We start from the raw sequence: 20,763 nt of genomic DNA, 5'->3' as shown, positions 1-20,763 counted from the left end.
CACCAGTGCCAAGGTGAGGGCAAGGATCACCTCTCTGGACCTGCTGGCAACACTCCTCCTAATGCAGTCCAGGATACCTTCTTTGCCAAAAGAACGCATTGTTGGCTCATGTTCAATTGGGTGTCCACCAGGACTTTGTGCTCTGCAAAGCTGCTTCAGACAGTGGCCTCACCAATGTGAGCCTCTGAGATCAATGATACCTCTCTGTGAAATAGTTGCTCTTCCATTCAGATGGGGCACACACTAGGAATAAGACGTTTGAAATTGCTGAAGCTAAGCAAAGCTGACTTCTCTCAGTGCAGGGCTAATATAAACAAATGGGCACCAGTCCAATTTACCGATCACTTTTCAAATGAGCTACAAAAATCTGAAGCAGTTAGCACACTGGAAGGCAGCACGAAGAGATTTATTGCAGACACACTCTCAGAAGTTCACATAACAAAGAAATGTTTTGTTTACAAAGAGGCTTCTAGGCTTGTACATTTTTACACAACATATGTTCAAATCTTTTGATTTTGCAGAGTAGCAGCATTAACTGCAGATATGTATTTCAAATGTTTACACTATCACATCTTATTGCATCACCACCATGATACCTCAAGGTAAGACTTTAAATAAACTGACTTATGGGTGGGCTGACTGCCTGCATAACTAACTGTATTCATACCCACTATGGCACATGGACATACATTTCTTGAAAAAAAAAGTTTATTTTATTGCTTTATCACTTGAATTGTAATTAATAATGAATTATGCATTTACTTCCAAGTATCAGTCTACTACTTCAGTTTTATTCTTCTTACTTTAACATGTGTTGTGCATCTTCTCTCCATCTCAGAAGATACTTCTATGATATTTGAATCTTACATTTTCATTTCAATGTAATTAACAAAGTTATCCCCTGCGCAAACACGGCCCTTGGTGTTTAAACACTCATATGACGGCACAGTTCTAAAGTTCTGTTCCCACTGAATGGAATGCTTAGTTTCATCAGAACAGAATTAGGTAATTCCTACCCGTGGAAGTACCACAGTGGACTTCTCTACAGGAGACACTCCTGCCCTCTCATTGCTACTATAAAAATATTTTTGTGGAACTTGTAACACAAGGCCGCATTTATTGAACTAAATTATTTCTTTATTAGGAAAACACCAACACCACGTTCTTCAAAATTACTGGAATTTTATTTGCCTCAGGCTTATGACTTGCAACCAAAGACATTGTGCAAAGAAAGCAAAGATTAAGTACACTTTAGGGAAAAGGTGATAATCCACATTGGTAACATAGAAGATCAGTCTGATGAAAGAAGCCATACGTTACACTATATAGATTGCAATATTCAATAGCATTTTTAAAACCAACTTTTTAATAGAGGAAAAAAAAGTTAAGCAAAGGTCACAGTAGACGTAAATTTGATACAATTCAAAAAGCCTTTTTCTGAAGATCATCAAGCGTAAAGTGGAAAAACGTATATGGGGCAAGGTGTATGAAAGCTAACTACTGAACATTTGTAAGCTATTAAACAAAGTTGCATATATGTACCACAGTGTAAAAAATCAGTACAGGACAAATAAAAAATTTGAAAACTGCCTGATGAAAAATAAAATAACCAGTGGCTTTTAATGACTTATCCTGGTTACCAATGCTACAAAAGACCTTTTTTTTGTTGTCTTTCTGATGCCACTGAAAAAACCTTATCAAATGATAAAACCAGGCACAATCAAACCATTACAAAGTCAAAACCAGCCCATAGAAATATACTAACAACCCACATTTTCCCTCAAAAGGTTTCTTTGTTGTTGCTTTTTGAGGCCCATTTGGTCACAATATGTTACATTTTTTTTCCTTTTTTACACCATGATATCATATGTTTGTCTGGCACTAACCTAAAGCTAATTTATAGAGAATGAGAATACAGAAACAACCCAATGTCTATTTGACAAAAAGAATTCACTGGGTGTAAAATAGGAGAAAAGAGAAGAGAAGGGGAAGGGGTCAGTTCTGCCAAGAAAATAAACCCTATGGATCACTCATCATCACTTCCGCTTGCTTCCGACTGGTCCTAGAGGTAAGAGACACAAGACAAGTCAGAAATTCTTTCCAGCTATTCTGTGGAATTTGTTAAAGAAGGAAAAATAAAAGGAAGTACAAGGAAGAAATATGACAATTAAACTGATAAATCAAGATAGCCTGAAGAAAGGTACTGTGTTATCTAGTATTTCTCTTTCATGACATTTCATCTAATTGCTGTAGACTTCTTTAGAGAGGGAAGACAGAGAGTCAGGAAACACCAGCTCTTTCTTTCTATCCAGACATTTAAAAACAACTGGGAAGACATCTATTTTCATTTGTTGCAATAGTAGAAGCACCCACCAAAAAAAGGTAAAAAATAATCAAGCTGTAATTTTTCATCTGTGGACAAAAGCAAACAGACCATGAGACTTAAAGGTTCGATGAATGTACAAACAGCTCAAAGAATAAGATCCAAACTTCTTAGACTTCTTGTCTTCCAGCACTGGAACCAAATCTCCCAAGCACACTCAGATACAGTTAACACCCCCACCCAATTCTCTCAGGATGATCACGACATGTTAAACATGGGCTTAAGCATGAATAGTTGAGAATTCTGACAGCAAGCAGGACAAGGCAGAGACGCAATCACTGCAACCACTTCCACAGTCTCACTGAACAAAACTTACATTTTCATCTTGATCCTCATCACTATCATCATCACTCACGACAGGCTTGGCTTTTGCTCTGCTTTGCCTCTTCTTGCCTTTTCCTTTCTCCCGACTTTTTTCATCCTTCTTATTTAACTTGATTTTGACTTTCACTGATTTTGCTGCAAAAAGTTTAACAACGTACATTAATGTAACATTCACTTATCAATGCTGTCTCCGTTCACAGAAATTCATCTCCGGTAGCAGCCTGAAAAGACATTCCCCTCTGACTTTATATGGACTGTGGAACAACAAAACAAGAGGTATTTGCTTTTATTTCTCTACTTTTTCATAGTTTTAACAATAATACATATTAAACTATGAAGACTGACTTTAAGCTGATCATGTGCATCTTCTTTTCATTCTCAGAATGCCTGGTGTCTACAGGTGGTACATGGTCCTGTGAGAAGATACACATTTAAAAATATTTTCTTCCTTACCCTCTTTGTATAAAGAGACTTTATTTTTTTTGTATTTTGAAGCACAGAAATGCTATGTAGAGGTTACTGGCGAATTTTGAGTTGACACGTTTCTAAAGACCATGTTACTTTGATTCCAGAATATCCACTCATTTCCAAATGACCTGCCAAAGTTGCGTGCATAGCACACACATATGACACGCCTGGAAGGGTAGCTCAGGGCCACGTACTACAGCATCTGTAACCAGAGAAAAAGGGTAGCTGGAGTTTGGGTAGATGAACTGGATGGCACAAAGTGCAATGAAGAAATCCCTCCTTTTCCACTTCATCATGTTTCCAAGTCTGCAGGGACTTAATGAGTGTTCTGAAACAGAGTTCCACTTAGTCCTTGTCACACTGAACAGTATTTTCAACATCATCTAGTTCTTAACCATACAACGAACTTTGCATGTCACATCATGCAAAAGTTGACCACCTGTGGATAAAGACTGTCTCTAGCCTTTCCAGGTGCTTCCATTTACAAACAACATGAACAGGCCCTGAAAGGCTGATAAACAATTATGGTCACTCCCAAAGCACCTCTGTGATTTGCTTCTGGATTAAAAATATTTTAAGCAGAAGTAAGCCAGAACATCCAGCTGAAAGACTAAAACAACTTTAACACCCAAGCAAACTTAGTAAGAAATTATTTCCACCAATGGAAAACAGAACCTTTTAACCAGTTTCCATGCAGAAACAGAAAAACCTCCTCTTCTATCCCCAGTATTCAGTATCTAGCAGGGGACTCACATTCTGATTCTGACTCTTCTTCTTCATCTTCTTCTTCATCATCATTGCTTTCATCCTCGCTTTCTTCTTCTTTGGCTATCTTCTGTCGTGCACTTTTGAACACAGACTGAAGAACAATGGAATCCTCATAGATCTACAGCACAGGTACAAATCTCTGTCAGAACTATGAAGTCAAGCAGGATCAAAAATTCACAGAATAAACTTTAATTTCCAGTGCAAATCTACAGAGTATATGGCATTTTCAAATACCAAGTAACAATGTTTGTTGCATGAATTGTACGAGAAATGCCAACATTAATTCTTCCTGCTCTAAATGAAGAAATTTATCAGTAGTGAGCTGCAAAGAAACAACTCTTACAATGTATTACATCTGAAATGTCTAGTTAGTGGCTTTTTTATTATTTCTACTACCATAGGAACTATAGTGCATTTTCATCAGATCACAACAGCTTTGAAAATCTGCCAAAGGAACAGACTTCAGCAGTAAACACCTTAATTAAAACATGGTTTATTGTCTGGCAATACAGTTAATAATGACAAATGGCTAGCCATCATTTAATTATCTTTAGTTTTCTTCTGAAATCCAAAGTGGCTACAAGGAAAATAATTTATCTCAAGCAGCTCATCCCATCCTTCCTCTCAGATCTAAAAAGACTGAAAAAAAATAAGGGCTTGCTCTAAAATGAACACGTGTTCTTAAACATTCTGTAGTATCCAAAGTATCTTGGATAAATCATCAGATTTTCTCTTTAACCTCAAACATGGGGGGACTCTCAAGAGTGACTACTTCTGGCTTGTAACACATTTCTTAGATTAACACAGTAAAAATCTTGTGTTGCCGAGTATCTGGTTCTTTGCCATCATGTGAACAAATAATCTTGTGCAGTTTGTTTTGTAAAATGTCAGAAAACAAGCACTGGACAATTCAGCACTAAACAATTAAGAATAATCACCAGAAAAGTACAGAGTCACAGACTGCATTTGATTTTATCATCATCATCATCATCATCATCATCATCATCATCATCATCATCTACCCTGGCTGTCTGCCATTCTACTCTTCTGCCTAAATACACTTTCTTGTATAAGGGGATGCTAGGTATTTGTGAAAAAGATAATGGAAGGATTTTTGGCTGCCATTATGCAATCTGTACACTAAACATGGTAAAATTGCTCTAATACTTCGTGGGTTCGACAAACTGAATTAGAAAAAGTTTCTTCAGAATACCTAACATGAAATATCCAGTTCCTACTTTTTTCACTTGACCACCAAGTGCTTTTTTTGAAAGACTGCCTCTCACTGTGGATTGTTCCCCATTCTGTAAGTTCCTCTGTGCTTTTTGTTATGAGATGTTTGACTGCTCTCAATCATGGTAAAATTTTTTATATCTATTATCTATAAAAAATAATCATGAATGTTTTGAAAAGGTTGCTCTCCTGTCTTATAACATTAGAGAGCTGTGAGACACCAGAACTTGCTTCCTTAAAGTCAAATAACAATTGACTTTCTCTTATAGCTACTTCTTTTCAAGTCAGTTATTGATAGAACCTGCCAAGTTCCTCCTGAGAACTATTCATTTTTCCTATAAATAAGCCTAGCTTATTCAATTGTTCTTAGGAATGGCTCTTTCAACTAACCTTCTGTTTTTTCTCACTCTCACTATTCTAAGACAAAAAGAATTAAAGACCTGTACAAAATTTTTTTTTTTTAATGCTGGGTACTACATAGTTAGGGCATCAATGTGACCCAGACTTTCAGAGTTTCCCAATGAAACACAGGGGTTTCAAAAATTGTTTTAACCTTCTTTATGTGGAATTACTTGTAATATTCATATCTATTTTGATACACAAAAAAATCCACAGGACTGCTTCATGAAAAGCTGTGCAAATAGAAATGTTATTATTTTGACAAAAACCCAATTCTAACAGGTTTCAAAAAACCAAGCAACAATGACAGTAGAACTTTCTTCAAAAAGGGAGAAGTAACAACAAAAGAACTTCTCAACAAATGACAACATTAATGAGAAATCTTCTGTTTGACATGGCATTTTTAACCCTGTACGTCTGTGTGTCATTTCACCATTACAACATGGTAAGCTTTCCAAAACATTGAGGACAAAAGCCTTAACACACAAAGTCATTCTATCCCTGAAAACCCTGAACAAGCTTCCATCTCAGATGGAACTGCTTTGCTCCAAGGAAAAGCAGCATGCACCACACTAAGAGAACACCTGAAGTCACTGTGTGCTTAAACAACAACCTGAATTAGCCCTTTCATTCTGAGTGCACACACAAGTAACCTAATTTACTGAAGTCAATTGGTATGTCAGAGCAAAGCTATACCAGAACTGTAACAAAGAACACATGGTAGCAAGGAGGCCTGGAAAACTGGAGGACTACTGCAGAAGTATCCTGCAGCTCAGGGGAAATCAAAATGAATGGTGTGAGAACTTCACAGGAAAAAAAAAAAAAAAGAAAAATCTTAGACACAAATTACTTGGGCTTCGTGCTATAAAAAGTAATATTAGGTCTGGTCATTAATAATTAATTTCTGGAACAGAAAATAATACTACAACACTGATACATGCCATGTTATTTCCAAACAGAGTAGCAATATCTACTAACACTTCTGTCCACTCAGGATTATTCCTCTCAATTCTACCACCTCTGCCTAACAAGAGACCAGTTTTCCATACGCAGGTTGAGTCATTCTGATGATTTCATTATTTTTCCCATTTCAATACTGGTTTTTCTTTACCTCTTTTTATCTACTCTACGAATTCTTACCATCTTCTGAAGTTTCAGTCATACTTTTTGTTATTAATTTTCCTTTACTTTTTTCCCCGTCTTGTCATATTTAGATACTTATAGCAGTTTTACTGCTATATGAATAAGCAGTAAACTGAAAATTTACATCTGGACACGTAGCAAAATTTTGTCCTAAGCATTCTAACATAATTAATTTACTTCAAAAAGTATTTTCAGTTGATTTATTTGTAGTTGTTTCCATATAACTGAAGACAGTAAAAATACCACATGTACATATTACAGAAAGCATTTTCTGTCTCTTGATATCAAAAATAATCACTAAATGATGAACTGAATCCAACAATTCTTCATAATTAATTCCATACTCATTTTTAATTCTCGAATTTTAACATAAACTCTCCAGTTTAGCTAAATGTTATCACTAATGTTTACAAATTTTAAGCAGACATTTGTTATTGGCAGCAGCATCCTTCAGCTTACTTTTATTTAGGCTTCTATTAACATCTTTTCTTATCTCTTGCACGTTATGGAAGCTGTCTTCATGGTCTCTGTTTCGACTGAATATTGTTTTTGCATCACACTTTTTGGACCTCATATGTAAAAATAATCATCCAAGACTGTGTTTCACTGTATTGTGAGACAACTTTCTCATCGGTCTCTTATCTTTCTTATCTTATCTATCATCAAGATTTCATAGTATTTCCTTTTGGATCAGCACCCTGTTCTGAATTCTGAGCCCATCAGTGTGTACAAAACATCTGTTTGAGATGAGTTTGCCTTCTAAGCCTCTGAGACTCATCTGGGATTTATTACTACTTTCTCTTAAAATGGACACTGACCTTTCAACAATAAAAAAATTTTAAAAACCAGAGGCTTCAGAGGATGAAAAGCTTTATATATACTGATGAACAACCTTGAATTTTTATCTTCCATGAGCAGAACTGAAGAGTTTTCTATGATGTATTTCCTCAACATCCTGTCCTAGAGCTATACTGTTACATCTGCTCCTTCTGTGATCCACTGTGGAAAACCTAAACTGATGTATCACTCTACACATACTGCTTTTTACCAGAGATTCAAAAAGTCTTAACTGCAGCTTTAAAGTACACACATATCAGAAAAAACTGATCTCAGATTTAGTATTAAAACCAATTTTTCTGAAAATACACACTGCAGCAGTGTCCAGTGAATTCTGGATTCTAAGAATGTGGACATTTTTCTCTACTCAAAGTAAGATCTGAAACAGAGAGTTTATATACAAAAATAATAATCAACAAGCACTGAAAACATTAGATAGACGAAACCTGTATGTTCAACAGAAATTGACTCATTCAGACCTGAGATCCCTCCAAGTTGAATGTCTGAGCATTGTGACACAGCAACATGACATCTTTCTCCAAATCCCCAAGACTCCGATATTTATGGTTGCGAATTCTTTCCTGTTGCATTTGTTGAGGAAATGAAGACAAGTATTAATGGGCAGTGGTGCAGAAAGAAGAACAGCAGAGAGGACACTGAATTAATATGAGTCAACACATTAAAGGCTTTCTCTTAAAAAAATTTACCTAAGCATCAAGATAAGGATCTGTTTAAAACACAGAAAGTCTTCAACCATGTTGTTAATGTAGTACTCAAAAAATGCATCAAGGTAAAGCAGCAAAAATTAGGCAATTTCTTTGTGAACTGCAAGGGTTAAAAGCAAGAGAAATAGAGTTCTTTTGGTAAAAGAAGTTCCAGTTTTGTCTTTCCAGCAAAGAAACAAAGTAACTGTAACACAAGTGAAAGATACAGAATTACAACATCACCTAAGGTGCAACATGCCACCTAGACCCCATCTACCAAACACTGTTTGGATCTGACCTGGCTCTTCCAAGATATGAGGCTAGGGTCTAGAGGGGAAGCTGTACAAGGAGCAGCTGAGTTAATTTGGTTTGTTTAGCCTGGAGAGGAGCAGATTTGAGTGGAACTCATTGCAGTTACAGCTTCCTCATGAGAGGAAGAGCAGGGGCAGGCACTGATCTCTCTCTCTCACTGATCGCTGCACTTTCTTCTCCTGTCCTGACAGCGACAGGACCTGAGGGAATGGCCTGAAGTTGTGTCAGGGGAGGTTTAGGCTGGGTATCAGGAAAAGTTTCTTCCCCCAGAGGGTGGCTGGGCACTAGAAGAGGCTTCCCAGGGCAGGGGACACAGCACCAGCCTGACAGAGTCCAAGAAGTGTTTGGACATCACTCTTAGGCACTGGTGTGATTCTTGGGGTGTCCTGTGCAGAGCCAGGAGTTGAACTTGATGATATGTGTTCGTCCCCTCCAACCCAGGATATTTATGGTTCTATGATTTTAAAGGTAGGGATAGCTATATTGCCCTAGAATTATTAAATCTTTGCAAACAGTGTGTTTTTTACCAGAGCTCTTGACAGATTCACTATTAGGTCTTTGCAAAAAAAGGCACCGAGATGTCATTTCTGAGCGTGTCATTCATGTCACACTACTATAGTTTGATTTGACCTTGAAATTACAGTGATATACGGCAATATACACTAAACAAAATTACTTACAAGGTGTGTGACAATGTTTAAAATCTACTCCACCAATACAGGTGCATGAAATATTCATATTGTTATTTTAAAAACAGCTTTATGCTCACCCCTGCGTAAAGCAAAAAGAAATGGAAGGATCTCCACTTCCAAAATTCCTTCATTCCTTACCTTTATTTTTTTGAAGTCCACTGGTTTCCTAATCAATTCGTAATACTCTGGTAGTTCTTTCCTAGATGGGAGCTGAATGAAAACTTCACTTAGCTGCCGTCCTGAACTATTGAGAAAAACAAAGCCATAATGAAAAGAACGACTACAACTTTCTCACAAAACACACATGCACAATCTAATAAGGAAAAATTAAAATAATAAAATAAAATCACAGTTATTCTTTCAAAGAATTAGAAACGGAACCCTGGTTTTTAAATTTGGTACCAATAATTAACTTACAATTTTAAATTTGAAACTGTTGTCATAACGTATCATAAATACGTCATTCACATCTAACATCATTAGAGATGAATATGTATAAGAGGCTTTATGAAAGAAGAATCAGGATTTGCATCTGATTTCCACAGTCTTTTGCTGAGTACACTCTTACTGTTTCCTTAATTTTGTTCAGTGATTTTTAGCAAGTCTCCCTTCTGTCACTCTTGTCATCTTCTTCTTGATCACTATGTAGTTGATCTTGTAACTCCTCATTATAGCAAACCATACTGATTGCCATTATACTATATGCTGACTGCTATTAGACTAACTTGATGTTAGAACAACAAAAAATGAGTAACTTCTATTAATGACTGTTGGGTTTCTGGGAAGATCATTCCAACTATATTGAAAAACACTACTGCCAATTGTACTTCTTCATTCATTTGAAACAAAGTGATATATTATCTATAAAACTTTTATACTCTCAGAACACTGCCTATAACGTAGAGGAATCCGAATTTTCTAAGATTCCCATACGTTCCCATTGTTTATCCTTTTTTAATAGCTATTTTAACACTTTCATATTGAAATCTTTTTAAAATCTTCTTACCTGTCATTTTGCAAATAATACGTGGCTGTAAGTCACCTCGAGAGGAAATGTGCTGATGACACTTGTGGGCTTAGTTGTTTTTGTGTTTGTTTTTGGTTTTCTTTTCCCCCCAATTTTTCTCACTGAGTAGCAGAAAAGAGCTCTCCTGTGAAGAACTGCACACAGCATTCACAAGCATTTCTCAGTGCAATTCACACGCTTCCTTCTCTCACAGCTACTCCAGAAATGCCCTGCTTTCTCAGCTGAATTTTCAGACAGTATCTCAGGAACACCAAACTCCACAGGAGTTGGGCAAGAAGGCTACCAAGTTCGGGTATCCACCTGAGCTTTCTCTTGCAGCCACCCTCCAGAGTGGTGCAGGACCTTATCAGACACTTTAAACTAAAACGGAATTGCAGGTTAACTAAAGGAATTCTGCAATGGAGAAAAAGGATGATAAAAAGCAAAAAGATGGCAACACCTCTGACCTTTATGGAAGTAACAAATGCTTACTATACAGCATGCATTTCTTAATGCCTGAAATAACATCAGAATTGGAGAAGGTACAATCTTTCTCATGGACCTGACAGATTAATGAACAAGCAGGAATAAAGAGATTTTCCTCACTTCCTAGGTATCTGGTGCTCACCTAATGCACAATTTTTTGTTGTTCTCATTTTGGTCCTGGGACAATGCTGTTCCTTCCATCACAGAGGATGATAATCTAAATACTCTACCTGCAGACTACTAATCAGCATTGTTCTACCAAAATCTTGGGACCAACTGGCAGCTAGAGTATTTTTTCATTCAATGCAGACATAGAAACCAAAAGCCTCTGTCTCATCCCATACATTTGTGTCTGACTTGCAGCAGCAGCAGCAGCCCTTGCCTGCTCAGCAGTAGCTGCCAAGATGCCTCCTTGGTCTCGGCAAGGTTGTGGCACATGCCTGAGTGCGCTCCTGGGCACGGTCGCTGCAGGTGAGGCAAGGCAGTGGGCGTACGGTGCATCCCTGTTGCAGGAGAGGACAGTGAAATCTATCTACTCTATACAGCTGTTGGGATAGACACTCACAGAGACCACTGGCACCTCGGCAGCAGCTACTAGCAACTTCACCCAACAGATCTAATTCATTTGGGAAGCATCCTGTTACTAAAATAGAAGCAAGCATAAAATGGCCAGGTAGCTGTTCACAGCCAAGTCTTAAAATTTCCCTCCTGCCAGCAAGTAACTGTGAAATTCTGGCCACTGTACCTGCTATCTCCTTTGGTATGGACTCACAAATTCATTACTTTCATACTTTCCCCATCCAAGTGGTTATACAATGGATTTAAAGGCACCAATCTTGTTCTTGACCTGTGTGCCTGTGTCATGCTGCATGACAGAACCTGTCTGCATCACAGACTACCCTCACAAAGTGAAACTGGAAGCAATACAAGAAAAGCAATGCATTAAATACATTCTATACAACTGACTAAACTAATGAGTGTTTCTATTTCTTTGAAAATTGAGGACTTCATTTTCTTTTTTGTTTTGATCATAGAAGGAAGTGTTGAGCAGTAACAGCTGCACCTGAGATCCATGGAATTTCTTCTGAACATACACAACACTATGAAAACCAGCAATTGGATCTCTGAGGCCCAAATGGTATCTTAAAATCTAAGTTTATATTCCCCTTTTATAAAATGAGAATAAAATGCTATAAAGGAGTTTTGCATCTGCAAAACATTTGGACTCCTTAGGGGCATTATAAAGAAGCCCAGGGGGAATTCAACTATTCATTAAGTGATCAGTGCCCACCTTATACAAGCAAGGCACTGATCCTGAGAAAAAGCAAAGCAAAACAAAGCAGTATCCTGTTGCACCATTACATGGCACACTGTAACTTTACCTACCTGCACCTTGGTACAGTATGAATGTGGATTAGCTGTACAGAAGGACTATCACTGCTGTGTTTTAATTTCAGCAGCCTTAACAGAAATCTCTATTTGAGTAAAATTACTGAACCACTGATGCTGGGGTATCCTCAGCTGTGCTTCAGAGTTTAATACTGAATAGAAACACTTCATTAAAAAGGAAACAGACACCAATAAATTCTGATCAAATTTTAAAACATGTTTAGCCTATTTGTCCTACTGAAACAGCTCCTGATGACTATAGCTTTTAATCTCATGGCTGTATTTTTTTCTCTTTTTTACACCAACACACCCACCCTTATATGGTATTTCATATTAAAAATACAACTCATAAACTATTGAACAGAAATATTCTATTTTCCAGGTGCAAAAACAGCCAACTGTGATTTGTTCACACTATTCTATTAAACTAAAGAATGCCATAGAAAACCCTTAAGCTTTTGCTTGATGTAATTAATTACTAAAATCATTTAAGGCCATTAAAAAAAAGCATTAAGGATATGACAGAAGACTACAGCCTGATTTTGTCTACTCAGATCAATAACAGCTTATTCTATCATTTTTATAGAACCTACACAAAGAAGTACTATCTTGCACTCCTTTTGTACATGTGCATCCATACTATAAATGAATGTAATCTTTTCTAACAATCTCAAATTGCTGTGTTGTGGATACAGTAAGAGAAAAGTAGTAATTATTAATGCAACTCTGATTTTAATCCTTTTGCCCATTTATTAGAAAATAATAACCACAACAACTACCACATAAAAATCATGCGCAGTAAAAAAATCACTTATGGTTGCCTAGCAACTAGCAGGCTACGTGCTGAAAGGAAGAAGGAGCAGAATAAATTAAAAGATCTGACTGTGAAAGAACTGTGAGTGACAGTTCACTGCTACTGCATCAGCTCAACATGCTAGTCCCATGTGTGCTCACATTAAAAACACTTGAATGCTGCACAAGTTAAAAAAGCATTAAGAAATACTGCTTATTTAAAAAATGGTTTTGCTCAGAAAAATATTTGTGTGCAATGTTTCTAATTTTCTTTCATTTCTGTCAAACTGCTTACAAGGTGCATACAAGCATACAATTCCACCCTTTTAGTCAGTATTGTCTTTGGTGAAATTAAATGCAGGAACCTCGTTTGTATGAGGCTCCTTTTCTATTTGTTTGACAGCTGGCACAGGCCCGTTAAAAGTATATTACTACCAAGACTCTCTCCTTTGATTTCAAAAGGCGAGGTAACTATGAAGCTGAAACTGCAAGATGTTCTCGTATTTCTGGCAAATTTCAAACGTTTAACAAATAATGAAAGTAAATTTAGAGTGGGTAGAATGAAGAGTCCTTCATGCTTGCCCAAGTCAGAGTGCTCACAAACAGAACCACGGCTTGAAAACTACAACTTTGAATCAAATGCAACTAACAAAGATGGTATTTAAAAGAAAAGCAAGTGTGGGGGAGGAGAATGACAAGAGCTGGCATAGTGACTTTCAACAGTAACTCAGCTATGTAGGGACATGATTAATTTTCATCAGTGCTTAATGGCTCCTTTTTGGAACTGACTACAGTAGTACATGGTAAACCTGTCTCCACCACTGAAATGGAAGTGGGTAAAAATAGTTAAATATGTAACTCCCGCGTTTGACATATGGCTACATACTCCATAACTAGGGCTTGGATATAAGTAAGAATTACTTACTCTGTGTGTTTGAATACCCAAGAGTATCAGCTGGCATAATTAATTACCAACAGTTAGATCAGTAATGGCTAATTGCGTTACTCACCATTTTACAACAGCTAAAAACCGGCAACTTAAGAAAACAGCTGAAAAGACTGAATAAAATCCATTTCACCTTGAGCTATGTCATCAAAATTAAGAGTACTATGGGCACAAATTTCAACATGTTGGCTTTAATGATGCAGTGAACAAAATGCTAAACACCACAGACAGGAGTAGTCTCTTGCCAAGCAGGAAAAAGACACACAAACTTCACCCTTCAATTTTTTATATCCTTATTAGAATGTAGTAAACAGCTACATGATACCAGGAGGAGACTTTGTGAAGTTAATTGGTACACTATGCAAGTCCTTACCTTAAATCTATTAACAGATCAGATGGAAGGTGGAGAAACAAATGAAATCACTGTATGGAACAGACCTATCAGCATCCTAGGACCCCTGAATTCAGCTGTTGCTATTTATGCAAAGTTAATGCAAACTAGTGGTAGTATCAAACTGGAACCCAGACAGGAAACACTATATTCTGACGCAAAGCAGAAGTAAACAGTGGGTTTGTAAGGAAGTTGAAGGATTACAAGGTATGAATGACAGAATCATAGAATTATTTAGGTTGGAAAAGACCTATAATATCATCCAGTCCAACCATTAACCCAGCACTTCCAAGTCTACCAGTAAGTGTCACATCCTCACACCTTTTCAACACCTTGGGGACGGTGATTCTACCACTTCCCTGGGCAGCCTGGTCCAATGACTGAGCACTGTTTCAATGCAGTTTTTCCCAATATCCAGTCTGAATCTCCCCTGGAGCAACTTGAGGCCATTTCCCCTTGTTCTGTTACTTGTTACCAAGGAGAAGAGGCTGAACCTCTTTCAGGGAGCAGTTGTAGAAAGCAGTAACTTCTCCTCTGAGACTCCTTTTCTCCTGGCTAAAAAACCCCAACTTCCTCAGCTGCTCCTTATAGGACTTGTGCTCCAGACTCTCCACCAGCTCCATTACCCTTCTCATGGTAGTGGACATACTCCAGCACTTCAGTATCCTTCTAGGAGTGAGGGGCCCAAAACACAGGATTTCAGGTGTGGCCTCACCAGTGCTGATTACAGAGGGACAATCATTTCCCTAATCCTGCCAGAATAAAGTATGATTCATTTTCTCTACTTAATTTTAACCATCAGGAAAAGAAAGCTAAACTTACAGCTTGTCTTCCTCTGAAATAAACCATAAAGAAAAACCATCACAAGGGGAAAAATATAATTTTTAAGCCTGCATGCGTATGATGCAGATCAGCAGCTAGGGCTCAAATCTGGCATAAAAATTCCTTATTCTGAATTTTCTGACAAGAATTTCTATCAGCAATAAAACTGCCCCTTCTTTCAAAAGGCTAAAGCATTTTAAGTGCACATACAAACTACTTTTTGTGCGCCAAACTGATTTGATGGTGCCAAGCAATAGGATGAGAAAGAACATGCAGATACCAATGCACAGGAACTTTCACCTCAACCTGAGGAAGAACTGCTTTACTGTGCGGGTGACCACGCACTGGAACAGATTGCCCAGAGAGGCTGTGGAGTTTCTCTCACTGTGGATATTCAAGAAATGTTGGGAGCAACCCTGTACCGTATGCTCTGGGATGACCCTGTCTGAGCAGGGAGGTTAAACCAGATGATCTGCTGTAGTCCCACCCAAACTGACCCATTCTGTGGTTCTTTGGTTTTGTGTAGTGAAAACATAACATACATAACATACGATTCTATGACATTCATTTCTATGGGTATTCCTAATTTTAGAGGGAAAGCAAGACAAAATAAAAGACTGGGAACTAGAAAAATGTGTGACAATAATGTCAGACTGATGAATTGCAACTTGCTCTCTTCTAAACAGGTGTTTTACACTGCAAGGTTAGAACAAGGTACAAGGGTGTAAAGGCACTTAAATCTTAGTTTAATAAGTAATTGCAACAAAATCTCAGATTAATATGCACTGCAAATGGAGTCTGCAAAGATGATGCATATACTTTACTTGGGAGAAACAGGATCAATGTGTAACTGGAAATATGTTTCCAGGTCCCTGAATCTAGGGTCTTGGTTTATCACATAGAACTTTTTAAATCAAGGAACGAAGGCCAAATCTATCTAGTTATTTCTGTCCTACTATTCCATATGGAAAGATTACAGAAACTCTTAATTAAAACTTGTGTGATTTAATAAATGCTTCCAGTCGTATAACCTTGTGATCACCATCTTGTATTTTTACGTGTTTCTACACTTCCTGTGTTTATGCTTCCCTTCTTTCCCAGGTGAATTTATTAAGAGCAATCATCTTACCCTCTCAAGACTGGATAAACAAACCAACCTGTTTGCTCCTGTAAAGCTCTCCCATGCTACTTATTACTGAAATAATTATTTACACTTGTCTCAGTGTAAACTAATCTTTTTTGAATGGAAAAGCATTCAAGTACTATATACAGCAACTCAGAAGCATTAACAGTATCACATGTAATGACATACACCCATAATGAATATTTCCACATCCACACAGTAAGGCATCCACATCCACACAGCATCACAGTAAGGCTCCTGTTTTCTTATGTCTGGACAATATTGATGGATCATAGTTGGTTTTAATCAATAATTTCTCTGCCCAGGTAATTCTTTTTCTGTCAGTTCTACTTGAACTGACACCTGAATCAGAAGAAAAGTTTCTTATTTTTGGTCTGTGAGTACCATATAATGCACTCTGAGGTACTTTACTTCATGCCGTTTCTTTTACTCCAGACCTAACTGTGTCCAGTCTGCTGTGATTATCACACCACTACTGATGTTTTAATTTTGGCCAGGACACTGCTCATTTTTACTACGTTATCATAAATATATTGTGATCTACGCCAACACAAATTCTCCAAGAAATTTTTTGTTATCTTCTTTCCAGTTTAGCAGTTCCTTTTTCAACAGTGGCTTCAATTAGATATTTTTACTTCTTTTGACTCAGATTAATGAGATATTAGATCTCCTCTTTCTTTCATATTAGCTTATAATGTTCCTGTGGTACCCTAAAAAATACTTTAGCAAAATCATAGAATCATAGAACGGTTTGGTTCAGAAATGACCTTTGAAGATAAGCTAGTTCAACTTCTCTGCCATGGGTGGGCAGGAACATCTTTCACTAGATCAGATGACTAGAACTCAGAGGATTCTGACCATCTTTTCTCTCCTGCTTTTGCTTCATTAAAGATCTGTTCTCCATTTTAAACCAGTATGGATGAAACCTAGATTAATTCAGCTTTCCCTGTGATGGCAAAGCAGTGTAGAAGAGTAAAAAAGGATCTGCATCTATAGTACCACTACATGTTTACAGTTTGATACTGAAAGCTGAGTAATGAGAGCACAGGTGCTGTTTAAAAAGGGAGTAGTGAATTCAACCGTAATTTTTACTTAATGATTTGGAGCATGTACCCCACAGTTCTTCAGATTGAGATATCAGCTATCTGTTTCCAGTTTAACAAAGATAAATATGAAGATAAGATAAAGAAATGCCTATCAATATGAAGAAAATCTTGAAGCACATCACCCAGTACTGGAATCCAATGCAAAAGAGGCTGCAAGAATCAAGTACTGTCAACTTGACAAAAAACCTCAACAACTCTCACACCAAAGGCATTCAAGCAGTCCAAGCTGAACATTCTCAGTGTCTTCCATCTTCGTCCTTTTTCTCTTTTTTTAACTATTTTCTTTGCTATATTGGACACACCCCAGATACCCTAATTTCAGGAAATTAATGCTGCCTGCCAGTCAAGTCAAATCTTACTGCAGTTTTTTCTCCTCCAGTGTGTTTCCAGCTCTCTAGAAATATCCAAAGAAAATCAGCTTTCACTTGTAAATTTGTCTCTAAGAATTATTAAACTTATTGTCAATGGAATGTTTCATTAAAATCAGCATCACATTGGGATTCACAATGGGAATAAAAGGAAATTGGAGGATTGCTAAACTGTACTGCATAAAAGAGAAAAATCTAAATCAAAAGGTTGGAATTGCACTAAGGACTTGACAGAGATAAACAGCAGACAAGAAACTTCCAGTTTCTTGCATGGAGTACTTTAACTGAGGTTTACAAGTACTGGGATAACTACCTCTGGACTTCCTTTTTAGAGAATCATATGTTGCACTTCTCCACACTGAAAATTTACCTCAAATATTGCCAATATGTCTGTTTAAACTAGTTTTGATCTTCACGTTTAAGTTGGAACTGTGCAATTACTATTTACTAGAGCTTATTGTTTGTATTGAAATCTTTAGCTTTCCTTGACATAGATAACCCAGTCAATTTTGATGGATGTTTTTTACATAAGGAAGGAAAGGATGGTCCTTGTCACCAGATGCTTACAACTGAAGTCAAGTACTAGACAGTTAGGAAAGCACTTGGAGAATCCTTCCCTGCATCAACATTAGGCAGTGTCACCACAGAAAAGCAGCCAACTAGCATTTTAGATTTTTGTGAGCACCATGGATTTTATGGGTTTTTTTGGTTTTTGTTTTTTTTTTTAAAGCGTTAATAAGAACAGAAAAGTGGTTCTGTATTTACAAGCAACTCTTCTCAAAAGCAAGGGAAAATATGAAAAAAACGGCTCAAAGACGTATTAGTTTAGTAATGTATTCTTTTTACTTTTTTTCATGCTGCCCTTTAAACTGCACAAAACTTATTAAGTTTTGAAGGATTGGCTTTGACAAAGTAACTCAGGCCTAACTCAGTATGATTTTGGATGGGTATCACCTGACCACCTTTTGGGACACAATCAGTTCTCCATGGTCTGGATGAGCCCTCTGGACTTATCATAAAGAAAAAATGAAGCATCTCTTAGCACTGAAAATTTAAGCTAAAGACAAAGATGATTTCAAGCATTCAAATACTAAATACATGAAAACCCTTTTTTTTCCCCAGATGAAACTCATGGCCTACTTTTCTTCCAATTAACCTGTCCCTCTATACTTGCCCCAATTGCCTTCACACACACAAAAGCCCAGAGCTGAACAAACATGAACCCCCAACAAAGCTGAAGGGTTCCAACGCCACTTAATTCTAAAGCTGCAAATCCTGAAAGTATTAATTGAACTCTAGAGCAAAGTTAACCCCAAATATTTTAAGATATTAAAGTTTCTTGATGCCTAAACTTGTAATTCTGTTCTTTCATAGTATTGGGTGGTTTGATGCTAGCTCACAAAAAAATCAGAATGCAGAAACTTGGAACTCCTCCGTATAACTTAAAAGCACTGAAGAGCTCAGTTCAAGACACATTTTTAATTCCTTATGGAATAGAGCTCCATACACTTTTTAAATTGGGAACCAGTTCTGTCTTGCATAAATGTGGGCTCCTGGGAGAGGAAACACTATGCCTTGTCACAACATAATAGCTCAGTTGTTAACTTTTTTTGACAGAAATCAGATAGGAACTTCCTGGGGCATGAACATCAGGTAAAAAACCTTAACCTCCCCAGAAGCTATCAGTTACAATCAGTAGCTATCCCCTACTAGAGACCAGCAGAAGCAACTTTGTTTGCTATTTTAAAAGTGAGAGATACCCTGATCAGAAGTGCTTGGCTTCAGGAGAAGTTTCAAGGCCAAGGATCTAAAAGGCAGAGATGCTTCCTTGCAGCCCTGACTGGAACACGTGAACTTAAACACTTCTCCCTTCTCAGCTATTCTCTTGGCTGAGAGTCATGGCAAGCTAAATATACTGAGATTGTAGTCAGCTTGCTGCTTATCCTGTTTGTTGCTATGAATGCTGTTGTGATGCAATAAAATACCTTTTGATGTACTCTAGAAAGACCCCACAGATCACAGAATGGTTCTTTTAACAGTTATGTGCAAAAAAAATCATGGATCACAGCAGTGTGTGCTTTACCAAGTACCACCCAAACTACCCTTGTACAGGCAGAGCCAGAACAGTAACTCCAAAAAAAGGCAGCGTTCAAGCTGCCATTAAAAGTCACAGACTGAAAGTTGTTTACAGGCAAAAAATATATTGTTACACCTAGGTGCAGGTCACCGAGCAAGTACTTCCGGACTTTCTCTGAATGCATTTAGTATTAACTTAGTTTATAATAGGTGCTTATATGATCTAAGTAATTCAATGTACAGCAAAGAAGGGATAAACACACAAGAAGGCTTTACTGATTTTTGGCAGATACAAACTGAGTTAAAATACAATGTTTGCAATCAAGTCTGATTCAAAGGCATTATTAATTAATTCTCTATTTCTTGCTCATGAAGCATAGGTGATTTGCGGTTTGAAAATATGCAAAACCGAAGTCTTCAGATAACATTTCCATCAGAAGGAATACTTTTTTCCTAAAGGCCAAATATTTAGCATATTTTTATGCTGAAAATGGGGTTTTCTTGACAAACAGGCTTCCATCTCTCATGTGGACAACATATTTTCAGTATTTCTGTATTTTTTCTTTTGGCAGCTCTGATGCTCATGATATGAGCCCTGAACATTCTGGGCAGTCTTTCAGTCTTTCATTGTGAGACCCATGTAAACTTGAATTAATAAATCTGTAGCCATGTCTTTGAAAAGATTAATTTCAACACATGCTGCACCACTAAATTGAAGGAAAACCCTGCTCAAGCTGTATTTTCTTAAGTACATATCCTGAGCAGAATGACTTCATACCTAAGCAAGAGCTCTATGCTTACTTTTTTCTTACTTTTTAAAATTGTGTTTCAACAATTTTCTATCAGATGGGTGTTAAAAAAAACCCCTATGAAGTGTGAGACTTTCAGGATCAGGTCCTAAGAGGAATTACTTTTCAGAAAAGCCATGTCAGCAAGTCTTTCTAAAGACTGAAAAAAATGAAGCCATTATAAAA

General features: G+C 37.2%; 1 protein-coding gene across 1 annotated transcript in view; it reads right to left on the bottom strand.

Annotated features, from left to right (window-relative positions):
* Nucleotides 1-1,162: 1,162 nt before the first annotated feature.
* The window catches only part of SMARCA2 (SWI/SNF related, matrix associated, actin dependent regulator of chromatin, subfamily a, member 2), a 119,227-nt gene continuing 99,626 nt past the window's right edge, over nucleotides 1,163-20,763 (bottom strand). Inside the window, exons 32-36 of the mRNA XM_017740656.1 lie at nucleotides 9,402-9,507; nucleotides 8,035-8,136; nucleotides 3,929-4,061; nucleotides 2,700-2,842; nucleotides 1,163-2,062 (exon numbers count right to left, since the gene is read on the bottom strand). Coding sequence (XP_017596145.1) covers nucleotides 2,027-2,062; nucleotides 2,700-2,842; nucleotides 3,929-4,061; nucleotides 8,035-8,136; nucleotides 9,402-9,507 — 520 coding nt within the window. The 3' untranslated portion in view covers nucleotides 1,163-2,026. The remainder of the gene's footprint in view (nucleotides 2,063-2,699; nucleotides 2,843-3,928; nucleotides 4,062-8,034; nucleotides 8,137-9,401; nucleotides 9,508-20,763) is intronic.

The sequence above is a fragment of the Corvus brachyrhynchos genome, unplaced genomic scaffold (assembly GCF_000691975.1).
Source record: "Corvus brachyrhynchos isolate BGI_N302 unplaced genomic scaffold, ASM69197v1 scaffold467, whole genome shotgun sequence".
In the NCBI taxonomy this organism is placed as follows: Eukaryota; Metazoa; Chordata; class Aves; order Passeriformes; family Corvidae; genus Corvus; species Corvus brachyrhynchos.
Note: the sequence above shows the minus strand (reverse complement) of the source record. Positions and strands in the feature narration are given on the sequence as shown.